A 13252-nucleotide genomic window follows, 5' to 3' on the forward strand; every position below is an offset into this window, starting at 1 on the left:
CGTTTCAAACTATATTCAAAACGGCGAGCATGAAGATTCTTTCCTCGGGGATGACCCTCGGTAAATTTGCACTGGATCTTTGATGAAATAGCATGTTGTGAACTGAAAAATTATTTTTACAATTTTGTTTGAGCATTATACCATGTACATGTAGTTTAAATATGGTCGGCCTCCTACTGATTCGGCATAAATTTGTCTTTTTCATGACGGGTGGACGGATAGGTTCCATATATATCGGTTAAAAAAATTTCCATCTTAGGTGGTCTAGTATTTTTTTTTAAAATGTGTTGGTACCAATGTGAAAATTTAATTTGGTGGTTGCTTCACAAAACACCCCGTTTTCGGCACCTCAAAAATGCAAAATGATTTTTTCGTGCGATGAAAAGGAAACCTTCCTCCTGCAACATCGTATGACATCCCAAGATGCACATGTGCGCACAATATGGGCACATTATCACAAGCTATGCCACGATTTTATCCATAGCATTGGTTGTTTGACCTAAATGCCATGAAACCTTGAACATAATAGTTCTTTTTGTGCAGGATTTTTTGTAATGTTTGCAATTTTATAAGTTTAATATATTTTTTCCTTGCAACTATGACACATAATTTGACACCACTCTAAAGTTTCCCATTATTTGGATCGTTCTTGAATTTGTTATGCCCGTTTCAAACTATATTCAAAACGGTGGGTATGAAGATCCTTTGCCCGGGGATGACCCTCGGTAAATTTTGCACTGGATCTCTGATGAAATAGCATGTTGTGAACTTAAAAATGATTTTTACAAAAAAATCTTGAGCATTATACCATGTACCTATAGTTCAAATCTGGTCGGCCTCCTGCTAATTCAACATGAATTTGTCTTTTTCATGAGAGGTGGACGGAAAGGTTCCACATATACCCGTTGAGAAGTTGTCCATCTTAGGTGGTCTAGTATTTTAGAAAAAAGTGTTGGTACCAATGTGAAACTTTAATTTGGTGGTTGCTTCACAAAACATGCCGTTTTCGGCACCTCAAAAATGGAAAATATTTTTTTCGTGCTATGAAAAGTTAAACTTTCTACTGCAACACCGTAGGACATCCCAAGATGCACATATGTGCACAATATGGGCACATTATCACAAACTATGGGACAATTCTAGTGATAACATTGATTGTTTGGCGTGAAAGCCAGGAAACATCGGACATGATAGCTCATTTTTTAGAAATTTTTTTGAGATATTTGCAATATTCTAATTTTAATATTTTTCCAAGATAGATCTTATTTTTCTGAAAATTTTGATATATTATTTGTATTTTTATGAATTATAATGATTTAGTTATGACTTTTTGAAGATTAATATGGTAAAATGGAAAATAGCTACGCCGACGGGCCACCGTCGGCATAGATGTGACGCCGTCACAGGGCCGTTAGGGCAAGATCAAGCAGGGCCAGCTACTTGTGGCTATACCAACGACCAGGTATACGCCGAGGGTCACCGTTTGGCGTAGCAACGAGTACGCCGAAGGCACATGCACGCCGAGGGGTAAACCGAGGGGCTGGGTTGGCTGGCTTGTACGCCGACGGCCCCGATATTTGGCGTCGGCGTACAGCCAGGCCGTCAGCACCTCCTGCCATTCTTGTAGTGAACAAATTTAGCTAGATCGTGGGCTACCGAGAACGGAGCTCTGTTACATATTTTCTTTAAAAAAAGGGTATACTTGCAGTAGCATAAGATGATGGGTCCTGCACCGGTTTTCAGTCTTCTATCAGTCGGTCGACAAGGATACATAACCTGTGTTTACAGTCGGTTCCCTAGCCCAGCTAGCACTTGGTGGGTTTGGCACTCTGTTTTTCCTATAAATACATGCCCAATTCTAGTGGAACAAACCAACACTTGGAACGCAGAGCTATAGCAGAAGCTAGAAGAGTGTAGTACACACGTAGCGATCGAGAAGAAATAATGGCACACACCGCCGCTCCGATGTCGTCGCCCAAGGTTGGAGCCGGAAGCATCGCCACCCCATGGCAACAGCTCCAGGGTTCGGAGTCATGGAAGGGGCTCCTGCCCTCGAGCGAGCACCCGGACTCGCTGGACGCCGACCTCCGTGCCTCCCTCATCGCCTACGGCGAGCTCGCGGAGGCCGCCTACGACGGGCTCAACGCCGACGAGAGCTCGTGGGACGCTGGCTCGCCCCTTTACGGCCACGCCGGCCTGCTCGCCGCCTCCGGCGTGTCCCACCCGGAGCACTACCGCGTGACCAAGTTCCTGTACGCGACCTGCGATCTGCGGGTGTGGCCGTGGAAGACGTCGAAGTCGACCAGGTCGGTAGGCAAGTCCATGTTCGTGCGGCCAACGCAGGTGGCGCGGGCGGGGCCGTGGTGGTGGGAGACCAACTGGATCGGGTACGTGGCGGTGGCGACGGACGACGGCATGAAGGCGCTGGGCCGGCGCGACATCGTCGTGGCGTGGCGCGGCACCGTGCAGACGTCGGAGAAATTGAAAGACGCCATCTTCCCGTACGCGTCCGTGGCGGAGGGGCTGGACCTCTCGGCTGAGAACAAATTCGCCGACGCAAATGTGCACAGTGGCTTCTTGTCAGTGTACACCACAAACAACCCCCGTCGGAACTACCGCGATTCGCAGATTGACATCGTTTTCGATACCAGCCCCAGAGATGAGGTGAACCCTTCATTACTACTGCTGTAGTACTCCCTCCATACTCATTTGACATCACTCTTGATTTTATGAGCGAAGCATGCATGCATAATACTCCCTCCATGCTCAAATAAGTGTATACTACTAGCTATAACATATCATAAGATCAGCACACTAGGAAAAAGTAGCAGCATTTATGATATTAAATTAATATCGCTAGATTCATCTTGACATGTTGTTCAATAATATACTAATTTGATATCACATATTTTGCTATTTTTGTGTAAAAGTTTGGTCAAATTGGAAAATGTTGGTCTTCTAAAAAATAAAAATGTACACTTATTCAGGAACGGAGAAAGTATACTACTACAACTCGACATAGATAGAGTGTTCAACAAATGAGTCTTTTCGATAAAGTGCAGCTTTACCTTCACAAACCTGATACCTGCATGTAGGCGCTCAAGGAAGTGCGGAATCTAGTGGAGGCGTACAAGAGCGAGGAGATGAGCATCACCGTCACTGGCCACAGCCTTGGCGCCTCACTCGCCACCCTCAATGCCTTCGACATAGTGGCCCACGGCATCAACGTGCCGCCCGCTTCCTCCAAGCTGATTCCGACTCTTCCGTGCCCTGTGACGGCGATCCTGTTCGCGAGCCCGCGAGTCGGGGACGACCATTTTAAGCACGTCTTTGCCTCCTTACCCCAGCTGCGGGCACTCCACGTGAAGAATGAAAATGACGGAGTGACAAGTCTCCCAACAGGGAACTTCTATGATGCGGCAACGGCTTCACTACTCATCGACACCAATAGGTCGCCCTACCTACGCCACGGAAATCTAAAGACAGTCAGGTGGTACCACAACCTCCAGTGCTACCTGCACGGCTTAGCCGGAGACCAGGGTGCTGAAAAGCACTTCAAACTGGTGGTGGACCGCGACGTGGCATTGGTGAACAAAAGTACTGACAGACTGAAAGAAGAGTACCCAGTGCCGGCGAATTGGTGGGTAACTACTAATAGCCACTACAAGGGCAAGGGCGTTGCTCGTTTTAAGTTGGACAACTTCGGGGAAGAATAATTGAGAGCCCAAGTTACTGCATCCATGCACCCTCGGCCTTGGTTGAGGCTTATATCTACAATAATGCAGATGCTTAGATGAGTGCTTTCGTTTCAATTATTGATAGCTATGTGGTGTTGAAGATATCAGTTGTTCGATGGCGACCATCATTTGTCGTGACTCTCTGCTCTTGTGTTGATACACACCTTGTAAAACTCTCGGTTTGGTAAAATAAATTCAGATACATGACGTTATTACATACAATGCCTTCACTTTGTTGCGATGCTCAAGGTATGGATACCATTTTTTAACCTTGGTATGCGAACATATATGAAGGTCTTTTAACTTGTGTATATACCTTGAGTCGTAGTTTTCTGTAAGATAGGGTGTCTCATAACTTCAGAACTTTTTTTTTGAAATAAATAACTTCAGAACTTGAGTAACGATCGTCATTAGCAGTTCTAAATTATTGTTCTATATCAAATGTTTCGTGTCAAGTGCAAGATTATGCCGCTGTTTACAAGATATTGCTGAGCTGAATGTTCATTTGGCTGCTACTATTGACCTATCATAATATGGCAGGCAATCCCAAACCATGCTCTGCCCACTAAAGCGTGTCAGGCTACTATCTACCGCCGTGTTAACGGCTATTTATCCCTGCAGCATTTGTAAAAGGAAACTGCTGGGCGTCCCCCGGGGGATCTGATTCCCCAGCCCCGGGTCCCCAGCCGTCGGATCAACCATTTTAATGGTTAGATTTGCATGTAGCAAAAAAACATCTCCGGCAGCAAAAAACCACCCCCGGCAGCAAATGACTGAAGCAAAAAACGGTTCGTTCGGAAAAGAAAATAAAAAAGCTGGGCTCGCCGGAGACCACGTAGCAAATATATTACGCAGATGTAGCAAAACCGTAAATAAATTGTAGCAAATTTTTTTTATTCACATGTTGCAAATCCTCTAAAACATCAATGGAGACCTCGCCACAACAGCGCCGTTCAAGGTTGCAGCAACTCCGTCCGCCTAGGACAGCAACGTCAGAAGCCTCTAGTAGCAACATCCTATGCCTAGGGTAGCAAAAGTAGGCCTCCGCCCAGAGCAAAAAATCTACCCTCCGCCAGTAGCAATGTCGGACACCTTAAATAGCAAAATCGGCCTCTGGAGGTAGCAACGCTGCAGGCCTAAGACAGCAAAACTCCTAACAAAATAGAGGAGCGCGAGATGGAGGCGGCTTCGGGCAGGCCATGGCAAGGATGGGTGGAGAAACTCGTGGCGAGGTCGCCGCACTTGAGGACGAAATGAGGTCTACGCTCGCCGCCGGCTCATCCCGTCCCGTTGGTGCCGCCGACCCAGCCCGTCGTCGTTGCGCCGCCAACACCTACGAGGCGGAGACCCTCACGCTCGCTGCCGGCATGCTGCAGGTCGACCGCCTCACTGGGATCAACCCACTGGGATCCTGCAGCGCGCGGCTTAAGAGGAGGCTCCGACGAGCGGCTGAGGTGGCACCGGCGGCTGGGAGGCGGCGGCGCGTGGAACAGGAGGTGGCGGCGCGTGGACGGGAGGCGGCGGCGCGCGGAACGGGAGGCGGCGCCGGCGAGCAGCTGGGAGGCGGCGGCGCGCGGAACGGGAGGCGGCGCCGGTGAGCAGCTGGTAGGCGGCGGCGCGTGGAACGGTAGGAGGCGCCGGTCATATCCAGAGGAAAATATCAGTGGTCAAGAGGAAAAGAAGGGAGAAGATAAGGGAAACATGGTAGGGCCCGCCCACGTGGTCTTCCTTCCGTGCCCACGCAAGGGACACGCGTCGCTCGCGCAAGGCGGAGGTTGCGAGTCGAGCGAGCCCCCGGGGGCGTTGAATCATTTTCCTTTGTAAAAAGTCTTGTCATGAATTGTTGTTTATTATTCCATATGTGCATGTTATTGTCAAATTTATACAATACGTACAGCTTTGGAATGCGGTCTCCATTGTGTAGCCGGTGGGGGATAACACGGACTCCTAATCCGGCCAAGTTTATGTACATGGATTTCTTTGAGGGGCGTATGCTTTGGCCTCTATATGGAGATGCAAAGTCCCTCTGATATTCAAACTTTTTCCTAGAAAATGGTGTGGAACAGGTATTGGACAGGCTAGAGAAAACAGCGCCATGTCACTGGTAGAAAAAAGGCCTTCCGTCCAGCCCCATTAGTCGCGAAAATGTAAGAACCGCGACCAATGGGGTCTTTAGTCGCGGCTCGGGTGGCGAACCGCGACCAAAGGCCTGGGCCCAGCGCCCTCGGTGGCCAGCTGGTGGACGGGAGGGCCTTTAGTCGCGGTTGGCCAGGCCAACCGCGACTAAATGTCCTCAGGCCTGGCCCAAAGGCCTTTAGTCGCGGTTGGCCAAGCCAACCGCGACTAACGCCCCTCCCCTATATATACCGACCAGCCCACAGCACTTAGCCATTTGGTGCCACTTCTCTTCACAAACTTCACAAGGGGGTGTTGGTTTGCTTTTGGCTCCTCTTATGCACACAAGGTGTTTGATGAAATGCCCCAAGAGCATGAAACCAACATGATATGAAGTGTCGGAGCCACACTTGATCGAGCTTCCTCATTTATTTTTTCCTCCTCGATCGCGGTTAGCAACTTGAACCTTTCATATGTGTCATTGATAAAATATGCATGTGTGTAGTTCATTAATTGTTTAATTTCTATTTAGTTTAACAAATGCATGATGGTTAATTATATATTTTATATTATAATAATGCAGATGAATCGGCAATGGATGTACGCTAACCGACTCTCCGGCGAATTCACTACGGGTTTGAAAGATTTCCTCGTAGTGGCTAATGCGAACAAGCAGGGGGGTTTTGTTATCTGTCCATGTGTTGGCTGTAAGAATCAGAAGGGTTACTCTTCCTCAAGGGAAGTTCACCTGCACCTGATTCGGCATGGTTTCATGCCAAGCTATAATTGTTGGACCAAGCATGGAGAAAGAGGGGTTATAATGGAAGAGGATGAAGAAGAGGATGATATCATCGATGACAACTATCTTGATCATTTCAGTGATTTTTAGGTGATCAAGAAGAGGCACGTGATGAGCCCGCTGATGATCTTGGTCGGACCATTGCTGATGCACGGAGTCGCTGTGAAACTGAAAAGGAGAGGGAGAATTTGGATCGCATGTTAGAGGATCACAAAAAGTCGCTGTACCCAGGATGCGATAATGGTCTGAAAAAGCTGGGCTGCACACTGGATTTGCTGAGATGGAAGGCACAGGAAGGTGTAGCTGACTCGGGATTTGAAAACTTGCTGAAAATGTTGAAGAATATATTTCCAAAGAATAACGAGTTGCCCTCCAGTACGTACGAAGCAAAGAAGGTTGTCTGCCCTCTAGGTTTAGAGGTTCTGAAGATACATGCATGCATCAACGACTGCATCCTCTACCACGGTGAATACGAGAATTTGAATGAATGCCTGTTATGCACTGCATTGCGTTATAAGATTAGAGGCGATGACCCTGGTGACGATGTCGAGGGCCAGAAACCCAGGAAGAAGGTGAAGGAGATATGCCCTAGAGGCAATAATAAAGTGGTTATTATTTATATCTTAATGTTTATGATAAATATTTATATATCATGCTAGAATTGTATTAACCGAAACATTAGTACATGTGTGATATGTAGACAAGCAAGAAGTCCCTAGTATGCCTCTTAAACTAGCTTGTTGATTAATGGATGATTAGTTTCATAATCATGAACATTGGATGTTATTAATAACAAGGTTATGTCATTGTGTGAATGATGTAATGGACACACCCAATTAAGCGTAGCATAAGATCTCGTCATTAAGTTATTTGCTATAAGCTTTTGATACATAGTTACCTAGTCCTTATGACCATGAGATCATGTAAATCACTTATACCGGAAAGGTACTTTGATTACACCAAACACCACTGCGTAAATGGGTGGCTATAAAGGTGGGATTAAGTATCCGGAAAGTATGAGTTGAGGCATATGGATCAACAGTGGGATTTGTCCATCCCGATGACGGATAGATATACTCTGGGCCCTCTCGGTGGAATGTCGTCTAAATGTCTTGCAAGCATATGAATGAGTTCATAAGAGACCACATACCACGGTACGAGTAAAGAGTACTTGTCAGGAGACGAGGTTGAACAAGGTATAGAGTGATACCGAAGATCAAACCTCGGACAAGTAAAATATCGCGAGACAAAGGGAATTGGTAATATATGTGAATGGTTCATTCGATCACTAAAGTCATCGTTGAATATGTGGGAGCCATTATGGATCTCCAGATCCCGCTATTGGTTATTGGTCGGAGTGAGTACTCAACCATGTCCGCATAGTTCACGAACCGTAGGGTGACACACTTAAAGTTGGATGTTGAAATGGTAGTACTTGAATATGAAATGGAGTTCAAATATTTGTTCGGAGTCCCGGATGAGATCCCGGACATCACGAGGAGTTCCGGAATGGTCCGGAGAATAAGATTCATATATAGGATGTTATTTTATGTGAAATAAAATGTCGCGGAAGGTTCTATGGAAGGTTCTAGAAGGTTCTAGAAAAGTCCGGAAGAAACCACCAAGGAAGGTGGAGTCCACATGGGACTCCACCTCCATGGCCGGCCAGCCCTAGATGGGGTGGAGTCCCAAGTGGACTCCACCATAGGGGGCCGGCCACCCCCCACATGGGAGGTGGAAATCCCACCTTTGGGTGGGAGTCCTAGTTGGGCTAGGTTTCCCCCTCTTATGGAAGGTTTTGGTTTCGGGTCTTATTCGAAGACTTGGACACCAACACTTGGGATCCACCTATATAATGAGGGGCCAAGGGAGGGGGCCGGCCACCCCAAGACCACAAGCTGGCCGCCCCCCATAGAGTGGCCGGCCACCCCTCCCAAACCCTAGCCGCCCCCCTCTCCTCCATATTGCCCGCGTAGCTTAGCGAAGCTCCGCCGGACTTCTTCACCGCCACCGACACCACGCCGTCGTGCTGTCGGATTCAAGAGGAGCTACTACTTCCGCTGCCCGCTGGAACGGGGAGGTGGACGTCGTCTTCATCAACAACCGAACGTGTGACCGAGTACGGAGGTGCTGCCCGTTCGTGGCGCCGGAACCGATCGTGATCAAGATCTTCTACGCGCTTTTGCAAGCGGCAAGTGATCGTCTACCGCAGCAACAAGAGCCTCATCTTGTAGGCTTTGGAATCTCTTCAAGGGTGAGACTCGATACCCCCTCGTTGCTACCATCTTCTAGATTGCATCTTGGCTTGGATTGCGTGTTCGCGGTAGGAAAATTTTTGTTTTCTATGCAACGTTTTCCTACAGTGGTATCAGAGCCGTGTCTATGCATAGATGGTTGCACGAGTAGAACACAATGGTTTGTGGGCGTTGATGCTCTTGTTATCTTTAGTTTGAGTACTTTGCATCTTTGTGGCATAGTGGGATGAAGCGGCTCGGACTAACTTTACATGACCGCGTTCATGAGACTTGTTCCTCGTTCGACATGCAACATGTATTGCATAAGAGGCTTTGCGGGTGTCTGTCTCTCCTACTATAGTGAAGATTCAATTTACTCTTCTATTGAAAACATTAGTATCAACGTTGTGGTTCATGTTCGTAGGTAGATTAGATCTCTCTCGAAAACCCTAAACCACGTAAAATATGCAAACCAAATTAGAGACGTCTAACTTGTTTTTGCAGGGTTTGGTGATGTGATATGGCCATAATGTGATGATGAATATGTATGAGATGATCATTATTGTATTGTGGCAACCGGCAGGAGCCTTATGGTTGTCTTTAAATTTCATGTTGAGTAGTATTTCAAAGTAGTTGTAATAGTTGCTACATGGAGGACAATCATGAAGACGGCGCCATTGACCTTGACGCTACGCCGACGATGATGGAGATCATGCCCGAAGATGATGGAGATCATGTCCGTGCTTTGGAGATGAAGATCAAAGGCGCAAGAACAAAAGGGCCATATCATATCACATATGAACTGCATGTGATGTTAATCCTTTTTATGCATCTTATTTTGCTTAGATCGCGACGGTAGCATTATAAGATGATCCCTCACTAAAATCTCAAGATAATAAAGTGTTCAACCTTAGTAGCACCGTTACCAAGTCTTGTCGTTTCGAAGCACCTCGTGATGATCGGGTGTGATAGATTCAATAAGTACATATGACGGGTGCAAGACAGCTTTGCACATGCGGATACTAAGGTGGCCTTGACGAGCCTAGCATGTACAGACATGGTCTCGGAACACGAGATACCGAAAGGTAGAGCATGAATCATATGGTTGATATGATGAACATTTTGAGTGTTCGCCATTGAAATCACACCTTTTCTCGTGATGATCGGGTTTAGGTGCGGTGGATTTGGTTCGTGTGATCACTAAGACAATGCGAGGGATATTGTTTTGAGTGGGAGTTCACTTAGGTTTTTAATTATGTTGAATTAAAATTTGAACTCAATTTGTCATAAACTTAGTCTAAACTATTGCAAATATATGTTGTAGAGATGGCGTCCCCAATCAATTTTAATCAGTTCCTAGAGAAAGAGAAACTTAAGAGCAACGGTAGCAACTTCACCGATTGGTTCCGTCATGTGAGGATCTTCCTCTCTGGCGGAAATCTGCAATATGTGCTTGATGCACCGCTAGGTGACCCTCCTGCAAAACTGAAACCGATGAAGTAAAAGCTGTTTACGAGACTCGGAAAATTAGGTACTCTCAAGTTCAGTGTGCCATCCTATGCAGTCTGGAATCCGATCTTCAAAAACGTTTTGAGCACCACGATCCTCATGAGTTGATGAAAGAGCTGAAAGCTATTTTTGAGACTCATGCGGCCGTGGAATGCTATGAAGCATCGAAACAATTCTTGATTGCATGATGGAAGAAGGCAGCTCCGTTAGTGAGCACATGCTCGCCATGACCGGGCATGCGAAGAAACTCAGTGACTTGGGAATAGTGATTCCTAACAGACTGGGGATTAATCGTGTCCTTCAATCACTGCCACCAAGTTACAAGAACTTTGTGATGAACTACAATATGCAGAACATGAACAAGGAGTTACCTGAACTCTTTGGCATGCTAAAAGCTGCTGAGATTGAGATCAAGAAAGAGCACCAAGTGTTGATGGTCAACAAGACCACCAGTTTCAAGAAACAGGGCAAGTCTAAGGGAAAATTCAAGAAGGGTGGCAAGAAAGCTGCCACGCCTCCTATGAAACCTAAGAACGGCCCTAAGCACGATGCTGAGTGCAATTACTGCAAGGAGAAGGGACACTGGAAACGTAATTGCTCCAAGTATCTGGCTGATCTGAAGAGCGGCCTTGTCAAGAAGAAGAAAGAAGGTATATCTGATATACATGTTATAGATGTTCATTTCACTGGTTCTCGTTCTAGTACCTAGGTATTTGATACTGGTTCGGTTGCTCATATTTGTAACTCGAAACAGGAACTAAAGAATAAACGACAAGCTTGAAAGATGAAGTGACGATGCGCGTTGGAAACGGATCCAAGGTCAATGTGATCGCAGTCGGCATACTTCCTCTACATCTACCTTCGGGATTAGTTTTAAGCCTAAATAATTGCTATTATGTACCTGCGTTGAGCATGAACATTATATCTGGATCTTGTTTAATGCAAGACGGTTATTCATTCAAGTCTGAGAATAATGGTTGTTCTATTTTTATGAATAATATCTTTTATGGTCGAGCACCACAAAAGAATGGCTTATTTCTGTTAGATCTCGATAGTAGTGATACGCATATACATAACATTGATGCTAAGCGAATTAAACTTAATGATAATTCTACTTATATGTGGCACTGTCATCTTGGTCATATTGGAGTGAAACGCATGAAGAAACTCCATACTGATGGATTACTTGAATCACTTGACTTTGAGTCACTTGATAGATGCGAAGCATGTCTAATGGGAAAAATGACAAAGACTCCATTTTACGGTATAATGGAGCGAGCTACGACTTATTGGAAATCATACATACCGATGTATGTGGACCAATGAGCGTAGCATCGCGCGGTGGTTATCGTTATGTTCTAACCTTCACAGATGATCTGAGTAGATATGGGTATATCTATTTCATGAAACATAAATCCGAAACTTTTGAGAAGTTTAAGGAATTTCAAAGTGAAGTAGAAAATCAACGTAACAAGAAGATTAAATTTCTACGATCCGATCGTGGAGGTGAATATCTGAGTTATGAGTTTGGCATGCATTTAAAGAAATGCGGAATACTTTCACAATTGACACCGCCGGGAACACCTCAACGTAACGGTGTGTCCGAACGTCGTAATCGAACTCTCTTAGATATGGTCCGTTCTATGATGTCTCTTACTGATTTGCCGTTATCATTTTGGAGTTATGCATTAGAGACAGCCGCATTCACTTTAAATAGAGCACCATCAAAATCCGTAGAAACGACACCGTATGAATTATGGTTTAATAAGAAACCTAAGCTGTCGTTCCTGAAAGTTTGGGGTTGCGAAGCCTATGTAAAGAAGTTACAACCGGACAAGCTAGAACCCAAAGCGGAGAAATGCGTCTTCATAGGATACCCTAAGGAAACTATAGGGTACACTTTCTATCACAGATCCGAAGGCAAAATCTTTGTTGCTAAGAACGGAACCTTTCTTGAGAAAGAATTTCTCACTAAAGAAGTGACTGGAAGAAAAGTAGAACTTCGATGAGATTGATGAATCTATACTCGTTGATCAGAGTAGCGCGATCGGAAGTTGTGCACTGTACCGCCTACACCGGCAACAGAGGAAGCTAATGATAATGATCATGAAACTTCGAACGAGGAAACTACTGAACCTCGCAGATCGACAAGGGAACGTGCCACTCCTGATTGGTATGATCCTTGTCTAAATGTCATGATTGTGGATAACAATGATAAGGATCCTGCGACGTATGAAGAAGCGATGATGAGCCCAGATTCCAACAAATGGCAAGAAGCCATGAAATCCGAAATGGGATCCATGTATGATAACAAAGTATGGACTTTGGTAGACTTACGATAGCCGAAAGGCTGTCGAGAATAAATGGATCTTCAAGAGAAAAACAGATGCTGATGGTAATATTACTGTCTATAAAGCTCGACTTGTCGCAAAGGGTTTCAGACAAATTCAAGGAGTTGACTACGATGAGACTTTCTCACCTGTAGCGAAGCTAAAATCTGTGAGGATTTTGTTAGCAATAGCTGCATTTTTCGATTATGAGATTTGGCAGATGGATGTCAAAACGGCGTTCCTTAATGGAGACATTGAGGAAGAGTTGTATATGGTACAACCCAAAGGTTTTGTCGATCCTAAAAATGCTGACAAAGTATGCAAACTTCAGCGTTCAATCTATGGACTGAAGCAAGCATCAAGAAGTTGGAACCGACGCTTTGATAAGGTGATCAAAGACTTCGGGTTTATACAGTGTCATGGAGAGGCCTGTATTTACAAGAAAGTGAGTGGGAGCTCTGTAGCATTCCTGATATTATATGTAGATGACATATTATTGATCGGGAATGATATAGAACTATTAAGCAG

The 13252-nt window shown here is 45.5% G+C and overlaps 1 protein-coding gene across 1 annotated transcript; it reads left to right on the forward strand.

Annotated features, from left to right (window-relative positions):
• Window positions 1-1871: 1871 nt before the first annotated feature.
• On the forward strand, window positions 1872-3959 carry LOC127327636 (phospholipase A1-II 7-like). The gene is made up of 2 exons (XM_051354410.2): window positions 1872-2664; window positions 3096-3959. The coding sequence occupies exons 1-2, from the start codon at window positions 1945-1947 to the stop codon at window positions 3714-3716; spliced, it is 1341 nt and encodes a 446-aa protein (XP_051210370.1). The 5' UTR covers window positions 1872-1944; the 3' UTR covers window positions 3717-3959.
• Window positions 3960-13252: the final 9293 nt, after the last annotated feature.

The sequence above is a fragment of the Lolium perenne genome, chromosome 1 (genome assembly GCF_019359855.2).
Source record: "Lolium perenne isolate Kyuss_39 chromosome 1, Kyuss_2.0, whole genome shotgun sequence".
Lineage (NCBI taxonomy): Eukaryota > Viridiplantae > Streptophyta > Magnoliopsida > Poales > Poaceae > Lolium > Lolium perenne.

Excerpts from the sequence above, each read along its gene's own strand:
- LOC127327636 (XM_051354410.2), top strand. The coding sequence starts at position 1,945 with ATGGCACACACCGCCGCTCCGATGTCGTCGCCCAAGGTTGGAGCCGGA. Across the intron at positions 2,665-3,095 it reads ATACCAGCCCCAGAGATGAG|GCGCTCAAGGAAGTGCGGAA; the intron begins GTGAACCCTTCA and ends ACCTGCATGTAG.